The 18,830-nt window shown below is 45.1% G+C and overlaps 2 protein-coding genes and 1 long non-coding RNA gene across 3 annotated transcripts; all 3 read left to right on the top strand.

The window, feature by feature from the left end:
- Nucleotides 1–1,485: 1,485 nt before the first annotated feature.
- On the top strand, nt 1,486–8,623 carry LOC135594815 (uncharacterized). Its single transcript, XM_065085325.1, has 4 exons — nt 1,486–2,517; nt 2,780–3,401; nt 6,736–7,730; nt 8,000–8,623. The coding sequence occupies exons 1-4, from the start codon at nt 1,507–1,509 to the stop codon at nt 8,621–8,623; spliced, it is 3,252 nt and encodes a 1,083-aa protein (XP_064941397.1). The 5' UTR covers nt 1,486–1,506.
- A 1,107-nt stretch (nt 8,624–9,730) lies between these two features.
- LOC135595866 (uncharacterized) lies at nt 9,731–13,936 on the top strand. Its single transcript, XR_010480691.1, has 3 exons — nt 9,731–10,306; nt 11,584–13,548; nt 13,631–13,936. It is a non-coding gene; the product is annotated as an uncharacterized LOC135595866 (long non-coding RNA).
- Nucleotides 13,937–15,109: 1,173 nt separating this feature from the next.
- LOC103968565 (cytochrome P450 81Q32-like) lies at nt 15,110–17,192 on the top strand. Its single transcript, XM_065087305.1, has 2 exons — nt 15,110–16,076; nt 16,335–17,192. Exons 1-2 carry the CDS (start codon nt 15,153–15,155, stop codon nt 16,953–16,955), a joined length of 1,545 nt encoding a protein of 514 aa, XP_064943377.1. The 5' UTR covers nt 15,110–15,152; the 3' UTR covers nt 16,956–17,192.
- The last annotated feature ends 1,638 nt before the right edge of the window (nt 17,193–18,830 follow it).

Below are 18,830 nucleotides of genomic sequence, written 5' to 3'. Positions count from 1 at the left end.
TTACATATATTTATTTTGATTTTTAGAATTAAAATTTTTATAGTAAAATTTATATAGTTATAAAAGTGAAATATTTAGTTCTATTTATCCTACTATCGTTAATTTTACCGATAGAATTATAAAAATAATGAGATAAAATATAATTTTAACATTCCAATTATGTTTTCGATATTGGCGGACGACAATGTCGCTAGGACCGCGAGCGGTTATTGTGGATGAGAAGGGAGAGTGACGATGTTGACGCTTTACATTTGTATCGGTTTTGTTCGGTAATTGCATCAGCACCGACGTAGATGTAGAACAACAAAAGAGTTATTCAGTATCTACTTTGTCACTCGGATACAGAGGGCAATGCAATTATCATGCGACACCGACGCAAAGCAATGTCGCCCTTCCTTACATCGTTGTTAGTGCCAACAAAGATACTATGCATTTGCATCTACATCGATGTCGATGTAGATGTCGAATGACCCTTTCGTCACTTTGCATAAGTGTCGACGCTATCATCAACATTTGCATCGTCCTCTTCCTCCTCTTCTTTTGCCTCAACTTTTATTGTGCCTCTCTCTTCTCATCCACGATAGTTATCGGTGGTCTTCGTCACCATCCTTCATCATTAAAAACATAATCAAAATATTAAAATTATCATTTTATCTATTATTTTCATGTTTTCGTCGGTAAAACCGACGATGTTATGATAAATAAAATTAAATATTTAACTTTTATAACTATAGAAATTTAAATATAATTTTTAAAAAATCTAAAGATCGAAATATAAAAAAGTTTAACTGTAGGATAATTTATAATTAGCCTCTCGGTCGTGACAATCATGTCTCATCCTGTTGGTAAAGACGAATTCTTCACTACCTGCTGGGATAAGCAGGTAGGAGTCATCCTAACTGATGGAGGTAGGAATCCAAATCTTCAAAGCACCCACTGCAATATTTAAATGTTAGCACGCACGAGGGCAACGAGTTACTCATTGTTGATGATCGATAATGGTGTGGAGGCATTATCCCATGGCGCTTAAAGGCAACCTCTGTCGGCAACCATTTCAGGCAAACCTTTCATCCTCGGACGACATATCATGATGGCCGACGACGACTCCTCTCTCCCTCTCCGCTCTTATCTTCTCTTCTTATCCCTCTCTTCCTCTTGTTCGCATTCCCGTCATTTATGAATTCTTCGCTACCTGCAGGGATAGGAGTCATCCTAACCGATGGAGGTGGGAATCCAAATCAGTCAAAGCACCCACTGCAATATTTAAATGTTGGCACGCGGTCAACGAGTCACTCAATGATGATGATCGATAATAGTGTCGACGCAAGGAGGAATTATCCGATCTGCTGGGATAGGAGTCATCCTAAACGATGCAGGTGGGAATCCAAATCTGTCAAAGCACCCACAGCAATATTTAAATGTTGGCACGCGGGCATCGAGTTACTACTCATTGTTGATGATCGATAATGGTGTCGACTCAAGAAGGCATTATCTCATCGCGCTTAAATGCAACCTCTGTCGTCAACCATTTCACGCAAAACTTTCATCCTCGGACGACATACCATGGCCGACGCCTCCTCCTCTCTCCCTCTCCTCTCTTCTCTTCTTATCCCTCTCTTCCTCTTGTCCGCACTCCTGTCATGGCGATGGACCAAGAGTGTTCGCAAAAACCTCCCGCCGAGCCCCCCTTCGTTCCCCATCATCGGCCACCTCCACCTCATCGCCAAGCTCCCGCCTCATCGCGCCTTGGCTGCCATCGCCGCCGCCGGCGGCCCCGTCGTACTTCTCCGCCTCGGATACCGCCCCGTCCTCCTCGTCTCCTCCGCTCCCGCCGCGGAAGAGTGCTTCACTACTCACGACGTCGCCTTCGCCAATCGCCCCAACCTCCTCGTCCCTCAGATGTTAGGCTTCGTCTGCACAACCATGGGCTTTACCCCCCACGGCCCCCACTGGCGCGACCTCCGACGCATCTACGCCGTTCACCTCTTATCCTCGGCCGCCCTTCGCTCCTCCTCCGACTCACGGACCCGCGCGGTCCGGTCGCTCGCTAAGGCCCTCTTCCTCCAGCCCGGAGATTCTGAGCCGGACGGTCCGCGGCGGGTGGAGATGAAGTCGAGGTTCTTCAATCTGGCGTACGACGTGATTATGACGATGGTGAGCACGGCCCTCAAGGAGGGATCCGCGGAGGAGAGGCAGCGTTTCCGGGAGATAGTGCAGGAGACGTCTGCGGTGAGCGGGGCGGCAAACGTGGCGGACTTCTTTCCGGCGCTGCGGAGGCTGGGGTGGCGCGGACCGGAGAGGAAGCTCGCGAGGCTCCAGCGGACCAGAGACGCACTTATCGGAGAACTGATCGAGCGTCATCGCGTCCGCCGGCGTCGGAGTGGCAGCAACGGAGAGGCAGCGGCGGCGATAGGGAACGGAGATAAGGGGAGGGCAACGGTGATCGACGTTATGTTGTCTTTGCAGGAGAGCGATCCGGGAACTTACACCGACGTCACCATTAAGGGCCTCATTGCGGTACGTGTCGTTTCTTCGGTACTCGTAATCTTACGGTTATGTTCATCTCTCCCCGCTTCGACTCACGACTAAAGTTCATTGAGGGACGCATAGCGGTAATAGAAGCGGGATTACATCCCTCGCCACAAGTCAGTTGTGATGTCAAACTACTCTAATGCTTTTAGTAATAATAATTAAGTTCTAAGAATTAGTAAATAATCATTTATTTTGTATTCACTAATTCCTAAATAGTAAATAATACACACACTACTTTCATGTGTAGGAATTACTGGCAGCAGGAACAGACACGTCGGCCGTCACCATGGAATGGGCCATGTGCCTCCTGCTCATCCACCCCGAAGTCCTGCACGCGGCGAGGGCCGAGCTCGATGCCAAGATCGGCCAAGGGCGGATGGTGGAAGAAGAAGACATCCCCAATCTCCCCTACCTCAACTGCATCATCTATGAAACCCTCCGTCTGTACCCCGCTGTGCCGCTCCTGGTGCCCCATGAGTCTTCCCAGGACTGCACCGTCGGTGGCTACGACGTGCCTCGCGGCACGATGCTTTTGACGAACGCGTGGGCCATCCACAGGGACCCTAACACATGGGACGAACCCGAGGAGTTCAAGCCGGAGAGGTTCCAGTGCGAGGGAGGGAAGGAGGAGGCAGGGCTTAGGATGCTTCCGTTCGGGTCCGGGCGGCGCAAGTGCCCCGGGGAAGCCCTCGCCATGCGAGTGATCGGGCTGGCACTCGCGACCTTGATCCACTGTTTCGAGTGGGAGAAGCTTCCGGGGGAGGAGGTGGACATGACTGAACGGCCGGGGCTATCCATGCCAAAGGTAAAGCCATTAGAAGTCGTGTGCACGCCACGCCACACCATGCTTCATGCCCTTTCACAGCTCTGAGAGTTGGCAAACAGTATGGCAAATACGTTCCTCCTGTCAGAAAGCTGCATGTGAGTTCGCTGTCTGATACGTGTGCTTTTGTGGTTATCCATGCTTTTATTCGCGTTGGTCTTGTGTTTGTGGCCTAATTAATAATTTACAGGCTGAGATAGGTATGACCGTCACTTGTATTATCCTACTCCATATAAATCTAAAATCGAGGTTGGTGCAGTATCATCCTATTTGAGTGTCCTTTACATCCATTGCGACAAATCCATCGAAGAACGCCCTATTCTATTCCCTTATATGACAGGGATAATTATATATTACTTAATTCTGTACTTAGAATTTATATTTTTATATTAAAATTTTTATATTTATGAAAGTAAAATAATTTTTTTATTTTTTTAACACCGTCAACTTTACTGACGGAAGGCCTACCACGTGACATTAATTTCAATAAAAATGGGGTGACTACCGTCCCGTCAACGTTGTTGCTACTATTTTTACTATGACGTTGGAGCTTATCGACAAGGGTCTTGGCCACTCCTTTGCCTACGTTGACCCTGACGTGTGTCACCTCATTAGTTCTAACACCAACGTCTCGTCCACTCGTATCCACCGCTCTCATAAAGGCACTATCATGTTCATCCACCGCTCTCATAATGGCACTATCATGTTCTGATCTTTCTTCGATGCATCCGTAAGCACAAATGTTGGCACCCTTCTCAACTTTGCAACGTTCATTCTTCGGAACAATCTGGTCTACACTTCTCCTCTTTCACATTCTTTGAGAGCTCCTCCTCCTTCACCTATGACCCTCTACAACCCCAACACTCCAGTTCACTCTTCCAATCTCATCGGATCCAATCGCCACTACTTTAGCTCAGGTCACCTTGATCCGAGATTTCGTTCTTGCCCCATCGAGAACTAATGCATTTTCAGTATCTTCTTTGGTTTGCTTGACCACCTTCCTTCCTCTTCGTCCACCTCCGACCACTTATATCACACTTTGTCCTAACGCCTCCCAATCCATCGGTCCGCCCATCACAGTCGCACTTCGCTTGCCCTCATCTGTATAGCCATACCCCAAGAGACCTCTACGAAACCGGATAGCGGCAAGGTTCCCAACCTCATCGCTAACCTCGACTAGACCGCTGATCCCACAATAACTCCACCATCAATAGCAGTGGCAATGATCAGAAAATTTTGGATTGCATCGAGGATAAATCGGATTCGTTGGATGCCACGAACGATAACTTCCACTATGCACAGGATAAGGCTAGTGAGGATAGAACACATGTTGTCATGTCGGAGGAGCATGGTTGGATTTTTGTCATTATCTATGACAGTCTGGCTCTGACGCCAATGATGAACATTTTGGAATTAGTGTTGTAGAGTGCATGGCATCTGGTGTGATACCAATTGGTTAGTGCATGTGGGCTCCCATCCTACTGTTTATCCGAAAGCTATGCATGTCATCCACCGACAATACTTTTCTTCCCAGCAGCTCATAATTCAGCAGGTCCCAAGAGACATAGTTTTGAATGAAGGTGGACGTAAAACAGGATTTCTAGCATCAAACAAAGAGGAATACACTGAAGCTATCCTCGAAGTGATTAAGATGCCAGAGGCAGAGAGACTAGCAATAGCTGCAGCTGCTAGAAAGCACGCTCAAAGGTTTTCAGAGCAGAAATTCTTCGAAGACTTCCAAGGCTGCTGCAGTTCAGCCTATTCTAGCACCCAAATCTTCTTCATGAACTTGACTCGATGATACTGTATTCTTCTCCGATTATAACATTTTCCATGCATGCTGAGCATATTCTGTAGGTAATAATTTTCTTTTCTTTTGACAAATCTTGTAATATACAACACCGATTTTTGATAGGTTTTGTAATGGTGATGACTGTTTTATCAAAGACTTTTATACTGGGCATCAGAAGTTGTTTGTGCTTCGGCTGCAATCGATGCCTAATGTTAATTTGAACTGTATTGATAATTAGCCATAGGCAGACAATTTGCAAACTATATGTATATATCTAATGTAGCTTCTTGGAATTGTTGCAGCTTTACATCCTCTTTGAGGATATCTAAGCCAAGTTTTCTGGTTAGACGATTTTGAGTGTATATTTGCAAATAATACTTATATGTATCCCTTCTCCAAAAAACTAATATTTTGATGATATATTTGTTATCAACTCTGAATTGGAGAGTCATTTTCCTGTGTTATAGCTTTTCCTATCATCATGTGTTGTCTTAGCCGGTCTACCATTGCTAACACAAGTAGCAAGGTATCAAATGATTGGGACTTGTTCTTTGGTTAATTTAAATGATACTTTTTGGCGAGATAAACTAAATCCTTCAACGTTAGATTTATTTCGTTTCAATTTTATAATGATATTTTTTAAATTATTAATCAGGATAAAATTAAAATTATTAAAATGATACATTTCTTTTGGTGATATCTGAGAATTAAGATGTAACATATAAGATTTGATTTGTTCAATGAGAGACTAAACGTAAATGTTAATCATATGTCATTGTTGGAGGATCCAAAGTCAATAGTAAATAAAGAATCTTTTGAAACTTCTCTCAAATAAGATTGTCCACTGGATCAGCGAATCCAACTTTGTCAGATAAACGCGGGCATTCGGGCAACAGTCTCTTTCCATTGTTTGGGACAAGTCACTCGTTGATGATGATAGAAAACGATGTTCACTCAAGGAGGCCTTATCCAATGGCGTTTAAAGGCAACATCTGTCGGAAACCATGTCACGCAAACCTTCCATCCTCCGACGTGTTCTCCTCTCTTATCTTCGTACCCCTCTCTTCCTCTTGTTCACATCCGTGTCATTTATGAATTCTTCGCTACCTTTTGGGATAGGAGACATCCTAATCGATGAAGGTCCTTTTCTAGGAAACAACTGAGCCGTGGCCTCGGGGTCGACGTGGCTTGGTTCGGGTCCAAACGACGGGGATCTCCCTGGGGCGTTCCTCGAGCCCATTGGGACGGTGTAGCCACCTCCTCCGGACAAGAACTTCTTGCTTGTGCATCCGGAGGGGACCTTCGGCTTCGCACCTGCACAAAGGTCGGTGCTCGGCCCGACCCCTCCGACGATCAAGTTAGCAGATGTAGAGATGGTTTTAGATGAAGAAGTGTTTTGGTGTGTCTGTCTCTCCCCCCCTTTTTCTGATGAACGATAGGGTATTTATAGGGAAGCTTACTGCTTCCTGAGCTGTCCGCTTGCAGGGCACGCTGGTAGCGTCTTATCATAATTACTATCCTTATCACCGCTTATGATGATCCATAATAGTGTCGACTCGAGGAGACATTATCCCATGGGGCTTATAAGCAATCATTTCGCGCAAACCTTTCATCCTCGGACAACATACCATGGCCGACGACGACTCCTCTCTCCCTCTCCTCTCTTCTCTTCTTATCCCTCTCTTCCTCTTGTTCGCATCCCTGTCATGGCGATGGACCAAGAGTGTTCGCAAGAACCTCCCGCCGAGCCCCCCTTCGTTCCCCATCATCGGCCACCTCCACCTCATCGCCAAGCTCCCGCCCCATCGCGCCTTGGCTGCCATCGCCGCCGCCCGCGGCCCCGTCGTACTCCTCCGCCTCGGATCCCGCCCCGTCCTCCTCGTCTCCTCCGCTCCCGCCGCGGAAGAGTGCTTCACCGCCCACGACCTTGCCTTCGCGAATCGCCCCCGCCTCCTCGCCGCTCAGATCCTAGGCTACGACTGCACAACCATCGCCTGGTCCCCCTACGGTTCCCACTGGCGCAACCTTCGCCGCATATCCGCCGTCCACCTCTTATCCACGGGCGCCCTCCGCTCGTCTTCCGACTCACGGACTGGCGTGGTCCGGTCGCTCGCGAAGGCTCTCTTCATCGAGGGCGGCGATTCGGGGCCGAACGGCCCGCGGCGGGTGGAGATGAAGTCCAGGTTCTTCAATCTGGCGTACGATGTGATGATGGGGGTGGTGGCCACGGCCGTCGTGGGGAAGTCCGCGGACGAGAGGCAGCGATTCCGGGAGGTGGTGGAGGAGACGTTTGCGGTGAGCGGGGCGGTAAACGTGGCGGACTTCTTTCCGGCGCTGCGGAGGCTGGGGTGGCGCGGGCCGGAGCGGAAGCTCGCCAGGATCCAGCGGAGCAGAGACGCACTAATCGGAGAACTCATCGAGCGTCATCGCGTCCGCTGGCGTCGGAGTGGCAGCAACGGAGAGGCAGCGGCGGCGGTAGGGAACGGAGATAAGGGGAGGGCAACGGTGATCGACGTTATGTTGTCTCTTCAGGAAAGCGATCCGGGAACTTACACTGACGTCACCATTAAGGGCCTCATTGTGGTACGTCTCGTTTCTTCGCTATTCGTAGTCTTCCGGTTACGTTCCTCGCCTCGCTTCCGTTCACGACTAAAGTGCACTGATGGACGCCGAGCGGTAATAGAAGCGGGATTACATCCCTCGCCACACAAGTCAGTTGTGATGTCAAACTACTCTAATGCTTTAGTAATAATAATCAAGTTCTAAAAATTAGTAAATAATCATTTATTTTGTATTTACTAATTCCTAAATAGTAAATAATACACACACACACACACTACTTTCATGTGCAGGAATTATTGGGAGGTGGAATAGACACGACGGCCGTCACCATGGAATGGGCCATGTGCCTCCTGCTCATCCACCCCGAAGTTCTGCACACGGCGAGGGCCGAGCTCGATGCCAAGATCGGCCAAGGGCGGATGGTGGAAGAAGAAGACATCCCCATTCTCCCCTACCTCAACTGCATCATCTATGAAACCCTCCGGCTGTACCCCGCTGTGCCGCTCCTGGTGCCCCATGAGTCTTCCCAGGACTGCACCGTCGGTGGCTACGACGTGCCTCGCGGCACGATGCTTTTGACGAACGCGTGGGCCATCCACAGGGACCCTAACACATGGGATGAACCCGAGGAGTTCAAGCCGGAGAGGTTCCAGTGCGAGGGAGGGAAGGAGGAGGCAGGGCTTAGGATGCTTCCGTTCGGGTCCGGGCGGCGCAAGTGCCCCGGGGAAGGCCTCGCCATGCGAGTGATCGGCCTGGCACTCGCGACCTTGATCCACTGTTTCGAGTGGGAGAAGCTTCCGGGGGAGGAGGTGGACATGACCGAAGGGTCCGGGCTAACCATCCCCAAGGCAAAGCCATTGGAAGTCGTGTGCATGCCGCGCCAAACCATGCTTGATGCCCTTTCACAGCTCTGAGAGTTGGCAAACAGTATGGCAAATACGTTCGTTCCTCCGGTTAAAAAGCTGCTATTGGGTTCGTTGTCTGATGCGTGTGCTTATGTCGTTATGGACGCTTTTGTTCTTGTTGGTTGGCGTCTTACCTGTGTTTGTAGCCTAATTAATAATTTACATGCTGAGATAGGTATGACCGTCTCTTGTATTGTCGTCCTCCGTATAAATCTAAAAACGAGGTTAGCGCATTATGTCATACTATTTCAGTGTCCTGTTACATCCATCAAGACCAATCCATCAAAAACCGCCGTACTCTATTCCCTTTGATGATTGAACTAATTACGTATTACTTACCCTATGTATTAGGGTATGATAATTTTTATACTTAAAAAATTTATTAAAAAAATTATATTAAGGTTTTTATAATTATAAAAATAAATAATTTATTTTAATTTTCTAACATTGTCAACTGCACAGATGGAAGACCCCATATGTAACATCATATGTTCGATTGACGCAAAATCGATGAATAACAACGTAATTTCAACCGAGAGAATCAAAGAGTTGTAGGTTAGGTTTTTTTGGATGTCACCTTCTATTCTCTTCTTTTTTTTCCCTTTTCCGCCAATAACCCCTATTTGGGGCGTGTAAAGATTTGGATAGTGATTTGAGGTACGTTTTCGTAGGCCTTGTCATGTAAATTATCACTAGAGAGGATGACAGTTGACCTATTTCATTATCTTCCACAGATCTTTAGAATTTAAGGGATATACGAACTCTATAGATAAAACATATCTCTCTTATATGCATGATTTTAAGGGATATACGAATTCTATATGTAAAGACACGTGACTCAAGAATTGAAAATCATTAAGAATAAAATATTATATTATCTTGAATAATATGATTACGATGATGATGACGATGTCTCATGCTTCAATGCTATACTTGATATTAAAAAAGAATAATTTATTTTAATTTCATAATTATGAGAATCATAATATAAAATTTTAAAATATAAAAATTATTAAATTAAATAACATAAGTACGGAGATAATATGTAATTAGTGCTTTTTCTTTTCCCTGTCGTGGAACCATGAAACTCTATCTTTCCCCCTTTCCACCGCCACTTCCCACCATTGCGGCCCCAACTACGTCCTCTCCGATTCCCTTCTTCCTCGTTGCACGATCGGAGACTAATATGGAGGATTAGCGTCGAATAAGACCAAGGCGCAATCGACCGTAAATTCTTCAGGGTCCATCCGTCGCGTTGATTTGAGCCACTCTGAGGTGGCCCACTTGTGGGTTCGCTAGCTGCATCCAATCACAGTGTGGGTGGGTGGTGTATCGGGCATCCGTTGTTCCAAGCACGGATGGTTTCTTTTCTTATAAACAAGACCCCATAGCTCTGCCCGCCGAGACCCAAATCCGGTGGGCCGCGAAGAGTCGGAGCGTGATCCATGGCGGTCTGGGTCTTGTTGTCGACCACCTTGCTTTCTTCCCTTCTATCCCTGGTACCCTTCTCCGCTGTCGCGGCCGTGATCTCGGGGCGGCGGGGGAGGCGGAGGGCGGTGGGGTTCTTCCATTCTTACACCAACGACGGCGGTCGCGGGGAGAGGGTCCTGTGGTGCGCCCTGAGAGCCGTGCAGGAAGAGAACCCCGATCTCGGCTACGCCGTCTTTACTAGTCATTTACATTATGAAATTGGTGAGGATGTTAGGATGTTTTGTTGCTTACCACCATTACCTTCGATCTATGAAACAAAACAACAAAGAGTGTTTAATATTTTAGGTTTTTAATTTGATAAGAAAGAAGAGTCCATCATCAATACCTATTGTTCTTTTGTATTTTTTTGCTATAAACAAGTTCATCCTTTTCTGGCACTTCAGTTTTGGTTAAATGATCCCATAGTTTACGTGCCAACATGCACTGTTAGGTCATTCACTTGTACAGGTGGAAATGCATTGAAGAGCACACATATCCTCATTTTACTATGATTGGATAAAGTCTTGGTTCAGTGTATTTTTCGTGGAAGGCTCTGTGCAAATTCACCCCTCAATTCTATTTTGATACTAGTGGTTATATGCTTTTACCTACCTGCTTGCTCGGATTTTTGGGTGCAAAGTTATTTGCTATACTTACTATACGACCACCAGCTCGGATATGGTTTTTCTCGTGTACTCCAGCGCAGCTCAATGTACAATAATGATGCTCTAATTGCTATGAGGTATTTGCAGATATAGTATCTTCAGTTGACTGCAGAAATAGTTGCTTTCATGATTTTTGGAATCTTTATCATTTGCAATCTGTTTATAAGAACTGGTACAGCTTAGACCTTTGTTCTTGATCATGTTCATAAGCTAGGTTCTAAAAATAGTTGCTTAGTTGGTGTCCTACGCTAACTGTAAACTTATGTTGTTTTTGCAATTGAGTATCACTCTACAATCTGTTTCACAAGAAATGACTCCTGGTAATGTTGCTTAAAGGTCATGTTTGTTAAATTTTTATTGTTAAATGGCCACATGTCTGCTTTAACCTCTGGATGCAACTTTCTTTGTAAGTTCCATTTAATCTATGCAATATTTTCTTAGAATTGTGTGATGAGGTGACATTTGATTTATTCAACAATAACAAGAGCTTTTTAAACGAATTGGAGCACACATATGAGAACATGGTCATTCCTTTTGCTCCATGTCCTGCTTTTTCCTAGTGCTTATTCTGTATTGTATGTATGTCATGATTTGTTTGCAACCAATTGCTATGTAAAGATTTTAAGCGATGAACACTGCTTCTTATTGTTCTTCACTCCTGTAGACGAGGTCAGAATACTGATACTCTGACTTCAAAGAAATAAATAAGCATTAAATTGTATGGATTTGGCAGTCGAGGTATAGGCAATCTAGTCTTGTTTGGACTAAGAAGAAGTCTTTTTTTCTTTGACGTGTGGTGCTAATCATCTTATGTCTTCTTTACTTGTGAGGCAGCATTCTGCTATCCAGGTGCAAAGTGGTGTACTATACAATATTTAGTTGGTTGTATGGGTCGGTGGGATCCTGTGCACATCTTGCAATGGTAAACTCCTCATGGGCCAGGTCACATATAGATTGTCTGTGGAAGATTCCTCCACTCACTAAGAGAGTGTACCCTCCCTGTGATACTTCATCCCTTCAGGTATATATATAATTCTTGTAAATTGGCAGCCTGGCTTATACCTGACTGTTGCTTAACAATTTTAGAATGCATGACAAATTTCCAAGCCAATTATATTTAATTTTGATGTCTTGTTTCTTTACAAAACCAACTTTAGAGAGCTAAGTTTCACGGTTTAGCTAAATGTGTCTTATTACCTGCAATTGTTTAAAAGAATTAGCGAGTTGGACATTTCAAAACATCCTATTTTATCATCTGGCTCCATTTAATTATTCACTGCTAGAGATTTATTGAACCATCATTGATGAAAGAAAGTACTGAATGTCCAAGCGGATGCTTCCTCTGGGAAAGCTAGTTAGGAGTCCTGTGATTGTATCAGTTGCCCAGTTTCGCCCAGAGAAGGTAATGTCTGTGAATGCCCTCATCATGTGGGCATATGGTTAGTTGATGTCACAATATTAACTGAACACTTGATTCTCATCAAGGCTCATAGCCTTCAACTGGAAGCGTTTGCACAATCTGTTGGAATTCTAGATCAGGACATGCCTAGGCCAAAGCTCCAATTTGTGGGTAGTTGTCGGAATAAGCAGGATGAAGAAAGTTTGCAGAAGCTCAAAGAGAGATGCAGGGAACTAAATTTGGATAATTTTGTGGAGTTCTGCAGGGATGCTGCGAATAGGTTCGATCTGCAGCACTAGTTTTCTTTCAACTTGAAAATTCCTAGCTGCTAGTATATTTTATGTTTTGGATTCCCTTTTTTGTCTCTAGATTTGTTTTCACTGTACACAACTAACAAAATTTTCTGGTTTTTTCTTAAATTTTGGTGGATCAAAACAGAGTTAGTGACATCTATGTTTGAGTTTAGGTGTACCAAGTAGAATTTCCCATATAAGGACTCCGTTATCCTTTATATACTGTTTGGTTTTGTGCTACCCTTTTATGTTATTGACTAATCGAAGCATATCCAGAAAGAGCATAATGAGTAGCTTGAGGCTGGAGATGTGCAGGAGGATAAGGACTTCAACATTCCATATGTTCTTGAAGGCCCAGGGTTATTTACTAAAACAAAGCTGAACTTGTATGGTTTTTGTGGATATTTCTTTTCTACCCTTATGGAAACCAGAAGTCAGTTCCATAGTTTGCAGGTAGAGATGAACGACGACAGATTTTTACTCCACCATTAGCATGGATGGAACTTCCATTAATGGTCTACTCATTTGTCTGCCGTGTCAGAACTTTGACCAGTGGTCAATTTGAAGTTCCAGTGGAATCGATCTAGAACTGTTCTGAGCAATACCATTCTTTCAACTAGTTTGACCGTCTCCTGTAAACTACGACTGACCCATTAATGCACGACTGAATATAGTGTCCAAAGGATAACAAGTTATTGGATACCTTCAGACTCGAGGGAATATCAAAGGTCTTCTGAGAGAGGGAACAAGAAAGTTTTAGATCAATCTAATCGTGGCTATGCATCTGAGCTCAAACTTTGACATACTATTTGCAGAACATGCGATTTTGGATGTCGTCTTGTGCCTGAACTTTATGTTTAGAAGTTCTTGAAACTCGAGAGGAATCTTCACTACATTATCTAAAACTCTACTGCCTCCAATGCATAAATGATATACAGTTTCTTCTATTGTTTGCCATGTTTCCGTCAGCTCTTTTTGAATTGTTCACCATAACAAGGACTAGATCCAACTTCTGGGAGGTGCTGTTGCCGGACTTCACTCTATGATTAATGAACATTTTGGAAATAGTGTCGTAGGAGTACATGGCATCTGGAGTGATACCAATTGGTTAGTGCATGTGGGCTCCCATCCTACTGTTTATCCGAAAGCTAAGCATGCTATCCACTGACAATACTTTTCTTCCCATCAGCTCATAATTCAGCAGGTCCCAAGATGGACATAATTTTGAATGAAGGTGGACGTAAAACAGGATTTCTAGCATCAAACAAAGTGGAATATACTGAAGCTATCCTCAAAGGCAGTTCAGCCTATTCTAGCACCCAAATCTTCTTCTTGAACTTGATTCAATGATACTGTATTCTTCTCGGATGATAACATTTTCCATGCATGCTGAGCATGTTCTGTGGGTAATAATTTCCTTTTCTTTTGATAAATCTTGAAATATACAACACCGATTTTTGATAGGTTTAGTAATGGTGATGACTATTTTATCTAAGACTATTGGCAACTGGAAGTTATACTGGGCATCAGAAGTTGTTTGTGCTTCAGCTGCATTTGATTCCTAATGTTAATTTGAACTGTATTGATAATTATCCATAGGCTGACAATTTGCAAACTCTATGTATATATCTAATGTAGCTTCTTGGAATTGTTGCAGCTTTACATCCTTTTTGAGGATATCTAAGCCAAGCTTTCTGGTTAGACAATTTTGAGGGTATATTTGCAAATAATACTTTTATGTATCTCTTTTCCCCAAAAAAAAATAATATTTTGAGAATATATTTGTTATCAACTCTGAGTTTGAGTATAATTTTCTTGTGGTATAGTTTTTCCTATCATCATTTGTTGTCTTAGCCGGTCAATCGTTGCTGGACCGTATCGAATTAAATCCTTAAACGTTAGAATTAGTCGGTTTCAATTTTATATTTTTGTTATAGAGTATTCCTTTTTTATTTGTTTGCCTTTATAATTATTTAGATGCTACATTTAAAATGTAAAACTTTTAAGATTTTATAGTGATATATTTTTAAAATTGTTAATCAGGATAAATTTAAAATTATTAAAATGATACATTTCTTTTGGTGATATCCGAGAATTAAGATGTAACATATAAGATTTTATTTGTTTAATGAGGGAATAAACGTAAGCGGTAATCGTATATCATTGTTGGAGGATCCAAAGTCAATAGTAAATAAACAATCTTTTGAAACTTCTCTCAAAAAAGATTGCCTATCTGCTACCGGCCTTTTGAAACTTCTGCTGAGGGGTCCACTGGATCAGCGAATCCAACTTTGTTAGATAAACGTAGGCATTCGGGCAACAGTCTCTTTCCAACGTTTGGGACAAGTCACTCGTTGATGATGATTGATCGATACCGGTGTTTGACTCAAGGAGGCATTGTCCCATGACACTTCAGCAACCTCCGTCGGAAACCATTTCACGCAAACCTTCCATCCTCCGACGTGTTCTCCTCTCTGCCTCTCCTCTCTTCTCTTCGTATCCCTCTCTTCCTCTATTTTCACATCCGTGTCCTTTATGAATTCTTCGCTACCTTTTGGTATAGGTGACATCCTAACCTACGGAGGTCCGAATCCAATTATGTCAAACCCCACCGATGATGATCCATAATAGTGTCGACTCAAGGAGACATTATCCCATGGGGCTTATAACCAACCATTTCGCGCAAACCTTTCATCCTCGGACAACAAACCATGGCCGACGCCTCCTCCTCTCTCCCTCTCCTCCCTTCTCTTCTTATCCCTCTCTTCGTCTTGTTCGCATCCCTGGCATGGCGATGGACCAAGAGTGTTCGCAAAAATCTCCCGCCGAGCCCCCCTTCGTTCCCCATCATCGGCCACCTCCACCTCATCGCCAAGCTCCCGCTTCATCGCGCCTTGGCTGCCATCGCCGCCGCCCGCGGCCCCGTCGTACTCCTCCGCCTCGGATCCCGCCCTGTTCTCCTCGTCTCCTCCGCTCCCGCCGCGGAAGAGTGCTTCACTGCTCACGACGTCGCCTTCGCCAATCGCCCAAACCTCCTCGCCCCTCAGATCTTAGGCTTCGTTTGCACCACCATGGGCTGGACGCCCCACGGCCCCCACTGGCGTGACCTCCGACGCATCTACGCCGTTCACCTCTTATCCTCGGCCGCCCTTCGCTCGTCCTCCGACTCACGGACCCGCGTGGTCCGGTCGCTGGCTAAGTCCCTCTTCCTCGAGCCCGGAGATTCTGAGCCGGACGGTCCGCGGCGGGTCGAGATGAAGTCGAGGTTATTCAATCTGGTGTACGACGTGATGATGGGGTTGGTGGCCACGGCCCTCGAGGAGTCCGCGGAGGAGAGGCATCGTTTCCGCGAGATAGTGGAGGAGACGTCTGCGGTGAGCGGGGCGTCAAACGTGGCGGACTTCTTTCCGGCGCTGCAGAGGCTGGGGTGGCGCGGGCCGGAGAGGAAACTCGCGAGGCTCGTGCAGAAGAGAGACGCACTAATCGGACAACTGATCGAGCGTCATCGTGCCCGCCGGCGTCGGAGTGGCAGCAACGGAGATAAGGAGAGACCAACGATGATCGAGGTTATGTTGTCCCTACAGGAGAGCGATCCGAAAACTTACACCGACGTCACCATTAAGGCCCTCTGTGCGGTGCGTCTCGTTTCTTCGCTATTCGTAATTTTCGGTTATGTTCGTCTCCCCGCTTAAATTCGCGACAAAGTGCAATGATGGACGCCGAGAGGTAATAGAAGCGAGATTACATCCGTCGCCGCAAGTCGGTTATGATGTCAAGCTGATCCATGCTTTCAGTAATAATAATTAAGTTCTAAGAATTAGTAAATAATCATTTATTTTCTATTCACTAATTCTTAAATAGTAAATAATGCACACACTACTTTTCATGTTTAGGAATTACTGGGAGCAGCAACAGACACGTCGGCCTCCACCATGGAATGGGCCATGTGCCTCCTGCTCATCCACCCCGAAGTCCTGCACGCGGCGAGGGCTGAACTCGATGCCAAGATCGGCCAAGGGCGCATGGCGGAAGAAGAAGACATCCCCAACCTCCCCTATCTCAACTGCATCATCAATGAGACCCTCCGGCTGTACCCCGCTGTGCCGCTCCTGGTGCCCCATGAGTCTTCCCAGCACTGCACCGTCGGTGGCTACGACGTGCCTCGCGGCACGATGCTTTTGGCGAACGCGTCGGCTATCCACAGGGACCCTAACACATGGGACGAGCCTGAGGAGTTCAAGCCGGAGAGGTTCCAGTGTGAGGGAGGGAAGGAGGCAGGGCTTAGGATGCTTCCATTCGGGTCCGGGCGGCGCAAGTGCCCCGGGGAAGGCCTCGCCATGCGAGTGATCGGCCTGGCACTCGCGACCTTGATCCATTGTTTCGAGTGGGAGAAGCTTCCGGGGGAGGAGGTGGACATGACCGAGGGGCCGGGGCTAACCATGCCCAAGGCAAAGCCATTGGAAGTCGTGTGCACGCCACGCCACACCATGCTTCATGCTCTTTCACAGCTCTGAGAGTTGGCATACAGTGTGGCTAATACGTACGTTCCTCCGGTTAAAAAGCTGCTTGTGGGTTCGTTGTCTTCTACCTGTGCTTTAGTAGTTATCGACGCCTTTGCTCGTGTCGGTTGGCGTCTTCCCTGTGTTTGTCGCCTAATTAATAATTTACACGCTGAGATAGGTATGTCCATCTCTTGTATTATCATAATCCATATAAATCTAAAAACGATGTTGGCGCATTGTGCCATCCTATTCGAGTGTCTCGTTACATCCATTGCGACCAATCCATCAAAGAACGCCGTACTCTATTCCCTTTAATTACATATCACTTATCCCTTATTTAACATGATTTTTATATTTAAAATATTTATCATTGGTGCATCCGTGAGCGCCAATGCAGCACACCTTCTCTCCTTTGCACCGTCCATCATTCGAAACAAGTTGACCTGTTCCTCTCTTTCACCTTCTTTGAAAGCCCCTCCTCCATCTTCGTTCCTCTACAATCCCAACATTTCAGTTCACTCTCCCGCCCTATCGAATCCAACCTACTTTAGCTTGGGACACGTTGATCTGGGATTCCGTTTTGGCCCCATAGAGAACCAATACATTTTTTGAGTCTTCTCCGGTTTGCTCGACTACCTCCTTTCATTGTCGTCCTCCTTCAATCACTTCTATCACACTCTATCCTAGTGCCTCCCAATCCATCGGACTGCCAATCATAGTCTTACTTTGCTTGCCCTCATCCTTTGCTTTACCGAGGACCTCTCCAAAATTACCACTAAGTTTGGCTGTATAGCTATACCGTTGGAGACCTCTAAGAAATTGGACAACAGCAAAGTTCCCAACCTCATCGCTAACCTCAACGATCAAAGAAAATAAAGAAGGTTAGGAAATAAATAAGCAGTCAAAGGAACAACTTGCGCACCAATGGTGTGGCCGACCATAGGACAGTACCGAAGGCAATCTCAAAGGTCTTAAAAGAACAAAGGAGGCATATTGGCATATGGCTAACAAGATGGCGGATGCAAACCTCGAGCCGACATTAATGGGATAATGTGTTCTTTTGATGTTGTTGGGGGAGGATATGTGTTCATATTCTATAGCTTTTCTTAACATCACTTTTGTCTCATCCGATCGATCATTGCTAACACAAGGAACACCGTATCAAATGATAGAGGCTCTCTCCAATTACATTTAAACTGATTTTATTTTTTGGCGAGACAAATTAAATCCTTCAGCGTTGGAATTATTATGTTACAATTTTATATTTTTGTTGTAGAATATTCCTTTTTTATTTGTTTATCTTTTTAATTATTAAAATACTATGTTTAAAATATAAAATTTTAAAATGATATATTTTTAAAATTTTTAATCTGGATAAAATTAAAATTATTAAAATGATACATTTTTTTTTTTGTGACATCTGAGAATTAAGATGTAATTCTTATATAAGATTTGGTTTGTTCTAATAGGACACATTCTCGTATACTCCAGTGGTAACAGTCAACAGTCATGTCAAAGTTAATATGGAGCATTAAGACTGATATGACACATGCATCGACACAACACCTCAGACCTCAGACTTAGATGGGACCACCACCTATTCGTACGTTGTTCGACCTATTCCTACGTTGTTCGAAGCCGTACAAGATGCGTGGGCAATGAAAAGTAAGCAACAGTCTCTTTACAACGTTTGGGAAAAAGATTGCCCATCTGCCAACGGCCTTTTGAAACTTCTGCTGAGGGGTCCACTGGATCAGTGAATCCAACTTTGTCAAGGAAAACGGTGTTGACTCAAGGAGGCATTGTCCCATGGTGCTTAAGCAACCTCTGTTGGAAACCATTTCACGCAAACCTTCCATCCTCCGACGTGTTCTCCTCTCTGCCTCT

Source organism: Musa acuminata, chromosome BXJ1-10 (assembly GCF_036884655.1).
Source record: "Musa acuminata AAA Group cultivar baxijiao chromosome BXJ1-10, Cavendish_Baxijiao_AAA, whole genome shotgun sequence".
NCBI lineage: Eukaryota > Viridiplantae > Streptophyta > Magnoliopsida > Zingiberales > Musaceae > Musa > Musa acuminata.
The sequence above is the reverse complement of the archived record's forward strand: the minus strand, read 5'-3'. Positions and strand labels throughout refer to the sequence as shown.

Excerpts from the sequence above, each read along its gene's own strand:
- LOC135594815 (XM_065085325.1), top strand. The coding sequence starts at position 1,507 with ATGCAACCTCTGTCGTCAACCATTTCACGCAAAACTTTCATCCTCGGA. Across the intron at positions 2,518-2,779 it reads CCATTAAGGGCCTCATTGCG|GAATTACTGGCAGCAGGAAC; the intron begins GTACGTGTCGTT and ends TTTCATGTGTAG. Across the intron at positions 7,731-7,999 it reads CCATTAAGGGCCTCATTGTG|GAATTATTGGGAGGTGGAAT; the intron begins GTACGTCTCGTT and ends TTTCATGTGCAG.
- LOC103968565 (XM_065087305.1), top strand. The coding sequence starts at position 15,153 with ATGGCCGACGCCTCCTCCTCTCTCCCTCTCCTCCCTTCTCTTCTTATC. Across the intron at positions 16,077-16,334 it reads CCATTAAGGCCCTCTGTGCG|GAATTACTGGGAGCAGCAAC; the intron begins GTGCGTCTCGTT and ends TTTCATGTTTAG.